General features: G+C 33.4%; 1 protein-coding gene across 1 annotated transcript; it reads left to right on the top strand.

The window, feature by feature from the left end:
* The first annotated feature begins 803 nt into the window (after positions 1 to 803).
* On the top strand, positions 804 to 2,212 carry LOC150075519 (uncharacterized). The gene has a single exon (XM_090388849.1). It carries the CDS (start codon positions 834 to 836, stop codon positions 1,956 to 1,958), a length of 1,125 nt encoding a protein of 374 aa, XP_090244975.1. The 5' UTR covers positions 804 to 833; the 3' UTR covers positions 1,959 to 2,212.
* The last annotated feature ends 2,245 nt before the right edge of the window (positions 2,213 to 4,457 follow it).

Genomic DNA, 4,457 nt, shown 5'->3' with positions numbered 1-4,457 from the left:
TAGATTTTTCACACTGCACTAGCTTAAGGTTGGTACTAATTAATTGATATATTTATTTTAAAATTCAGCTACGGAAGTGTAGCATATATCTCAGTGTAATGCTAATTGCATAATTAAACCTCATTTGCCACTGCTCATTGGCAAGTGAGGTTATTAGTTAAAGGAAAGATGCTGAGAGACATAAGATGAAAATAAATATTGGAACACAGAGCATCAAATTCTAAACCTTAGTTAAACAAAACAAGGAATATACAATGTCGCTCAGAAAAACAGAAGGTGAAATGAAACAATCGGCAGTCTTTCCTTCAGTTACCTTGGCTAGCTAACATGTAAAATAATATTACATATAAATCTAGCGTAATAAATGTGTATTATATTTCAGGTATATTCAGTTATGAAATAACATATGATAGCAATTCAAAAAACATGTAATGCATCCAGTTTTAGACTTACCAATACCCCAGTGTTTTTAAAACTGCATTGTTTTTCTTACATTTCATTGAAGTAATGGCCATATTATATCTCAATGTATCCTGAAAATTATTGTAACTAGTACCTATTGATTTTGTAATTGTCATTATTTCTAATATAAAAGCTTGTGTAATCATCATGTATTCTCTATTTTTCCCCCAGATACAACAAGGATCAAAATAGGTACTCCAACTAATAATCAAAAACCGGAAAACAGATGCGGCAAACAAAAAAATAATAATAATAGAAAGAATAATCAGTTCAGCAAGCATTAGTGCTTTCATCACTGAATAAAAATGTCTTCTAGCGAAAACAGCGAGGACTATGTTTTGAAAGAAGAAAATATTCTCTCTCATAAAATAATGGAATCGCAGGAAAATTCAGTGTCATTGGCTATGAGTAAGCAGAATTACATTGTTCAAAAGGGAAGTATTGATGAATGCAGAAACAAATTCATCTTGGAGGAGAAACACTTGAAATGTGGATCGTGTGGGAAGATGTTTCAACATCAAAATGAATTCAAAAGTCACCTCTTAGTTCATACTAAAGAAAAACCTTTCTCTTTTAAAATAGATAATAATGCATTTTCAGAATCATATAATCAAACAACACACCTATTAGTACACACTCAGGAGAAGCAATTCACATGTGAAATTTGTGGCAAGGCATTTACAGAATCAGTTAAACTAAAAAGACACTTGCTTGTTCATACTCGGGAGAAGCACTTCTCTTGTGAAATATGTAGGAAGTCATTTTCAAAATCTGGTAATCTGAAAACACATACATTGATTCACACTCAAGAAAAGCCATTCAAATGTGAAATGTGTGGCAAAGCATTTACACAATCAGGTCATCTGAAAGACCATGTATTAGTTCACACCCAGGAGAGACCTTTCACTTGTGAAATATGTCAAAAAGCATTTTCAAGGTCACGACATCAAAAAAAACACATGTTAATTCATAATCGGGAGAAATCTTTCTCTTGTGAAATATGTGGCAAGACATTTCCATTATCACGTTATCTGAAGGACCATTCATTGATTCACACTCAGAAGAAGAGCTTCACTTGTGAAATATGTGGTAAGGCATTTGCTAGGGCAGTTTATCTAAAAGCCCATTCGTTAGTACACAGTCAGGAGAAACGTTTCACTTGTGAAGTCTGTGGAAAGTCGTTTTTGGAATTAGGTCGGCTGAAAAGACATTTATTGGTTCATAGTCAGGAGAAACCTTTCATTTGTGAAGTATGTGGCAAAGCATTTTCGCAATCACGTCATCTGAAAAATCACTTATTAGTTCATACTCAGGAGAAACCGTTCCCTTGTAAATTATGTGGCAAAGCATTTTCACAATCATCTCATCTGAAACAACACTTATTAGTTCATACTCAGGAGAAACCGTTCCTTTGTGAATTATGTGGTAAAGCATTTTCACAATCAGGTCATCTGAAAGAGCATTTATCAGTTCACACTAAAAGAAAAGTCTTTTAGTGGAATATATAGTGACTTTCAACATAAGGCAATCTAAGAAATGCTATTTACTAGTTCAATCATATGAGAAATATGTAGAAAAAAGGATGTTTATATTCGTAGAACCTGGTTGCCAATTAATTTATAGTAAAGCAATTCAGCAACTCAGTGCATTTAGTGTTAACCTATGGAAATCATTTCACTTAATTAGCCACTTATCTGTTAATGTTGCACTTTAATGAATGTTTAATTCTGTTATATCAGCATGTGTATTTTTGTCAGACTTATTTGCTCTCAGGCTTGTATTTAATTTCCTATTTTAATTTTATATTTTCAATTATGACATAAGAGTTGTTACTATCTTATACTGTGAAGGTCCAACTACTGCTATTAGATTATAATCCTAAAAGAAAGTGGGAGGCAGTGAGATTAGCATTAGCAAAGGCACATGATGCAAGAAAACAAGCTTATATAGCATAAAAAAAAAACAAAAAAAAAACACACACCTTTCTCATTTCACCCATCCACTTGCTCCAAATGTTTGTCTAGTTCTGCCTTGAATCTATTTAAGCTATCAACTTCTATGTCAAATGGAAGTTTGTTCCAGCAATCAACCACCTGCTGGCTAAAGGCAAACTTCCGCACTTCTGTCCTACAACTGTCTTTTCTCGATTTGAATTTATGCCCTCTCGTGTTATTCTGATTTATGAAATTTCCATCTTTGAAGCCAAAATTTGGAATCCCAGATTTTCATGTTAAAAACTTGCATAGTACACATACTGTCTTTTGAAAATGAATTGGGTAAGAATGAAATATTTGTATGTGCTGTATTTAAAAATTAAACATAAGTGTATTGTACTTATAAAATATAGCACACTATTTGAAATATTTTGATGAAAGCTACATCAAACACCTGTGATTAAATGCACTGACAGTATCTTCCATTAGATAAAAGCAGTTTCGTTTTACAATAATTTAATTAGTTTATTATCTGAAACTGTTTCTCTCATTTCCAAAGGCATTATGTCCTGTTTCATTTTATGTTTAAGCAGTTTTCTTCCCCAGACCAACTGCCTCCGTAGCCAGGTGGGAAGGAGCAGTAGTGCGTATCACATGCTTCTTGATTAGACCGGGGTTCGAGCCCGTCACCACCAAATACGGAAGATGCGGAAAGGTCAGGGAATGACCACCGCATATCCTGGAGCAATATGGCCTTAGTTGCTAATGCTCCTAAAAACCAAAAATAACAACCACCCCCACCGACTGTAAAAGGTACAAAGAGTTTCCTTTAGATTAAGTTGGCCGTCTATTGGCTGGAAAACTGTTTGCTCTCCTTCCCAAAGTCATTTTATGTTTCCTGATTTGTTTTATGTTTAAGCAGTTTTTTTGTTAATTTAATTGCACCTTATGAAGTGCAATGAGTTTCCATTAGCTGGCTATGCTATGCACACTCAAGAAATATTGCACAAACTAATCAAGGACACCCATACGTAAGGAAGTTGTAGTGTACATGTGGCCATATTTGTTAAAGTTTGGCTTCAGTTGTTTTCAGCGATGAGAGAAATTTTCAAACCTCAATCTTCATTTGTGGGCAGATTTTATTATTTGTTCCTGACCTTGTTAATTACTTCCATTGTCCATATTTTCATATGGCAGTCTTGGGGTAGCATGTTTAAGCAGCTTTTTTGTTAATTTAATTGCAACTTATGAAGTGCAAAGAATTTCCATTATCTCGCTATGCTGTCCTATACACACTCAAGAAATATTGCACAAACTAATCAAGGACACCCATACATATGCAAGTTGTTGTGTGTGTGTGTAGGCACTTTCGTTAAGCTTGGCTTGAATTGTTTTCAGCATTGAGAGAAATTTTCAAACCTCAATCTTCACTTGTAGACAGATTTTTTTTATTTGTTGTCTGTTAGTAAGACTTTCCCACCTTGGTCCTTTCTTCCATTGTCCATATTTCCATATGGCAGCCTTGAGGATTTGATCCTTCCACCAAATATACTGTATACTTTATTAACTCATAGGCATTATTCCTCAAGTGCAGTCCATCTCAAAAATTATTCTAAAATCTTATTATAATAGAAAGCTTTCAATTTTGTTGTATATTTTATTAACTCATAGGTATGGTTCTTTAAGTGCAGTCCATCTCAAAAATTACTATTCTAAAATTTTAAATTGTAGAAGAAAGCTTTCAATTTTGTTGTTAGGACATATCTTGTAGTTATCCCAGGTGTTGTGCATTTTTGAAAGTGAATATTTCGAAACAAGATTTTATCATTATTGCAATATAGCTATGAGAAAATCACTCCCAGTTTACAAATTTTTGTTTTCAAAATATTTTTCAGGAACATGTTTATAAGTAGGAGGCTATTGTATTTAATTAATCTGACTGCCACAGCCTGATTAACTCCCAAGTATTTGAAGCATATATTGTTCCTCTTTTGATGGTTAAATTAAAAAAATATATATTAATGATGATAAATTTTACTGCAGTATTAGAAGACTAGGCTG

This window comes from Mastigoproctus giganteus, chromosome 14 (genome assembly GCF_048544385.1).
Source record: "Mastigoproctus giganteus isolate SK-2022 chromosome 14, ASM4854438v1, whole genome shotgun sequence".
Lineage (NCBI taxonomy): Eukaryota > Metazoa > Arthropoda > Arachnida > Uropygi > Thelyphonidae > Mastigoproctus > Mastigoproctus giganteus.
This window is presented reverse-complemented; position numbering and strand designations above follow the sequence as displayed.

Bases quoted from the DNA above. Each gene is read 5' to 3' on its own strand.
- LOC150075519 (XM_090388849.1), top strand. From the start codon at position 834: ATGGAATCGCAGGAAAATTCAGTGTCATTGGCTATGAGTAAGCAGAAT.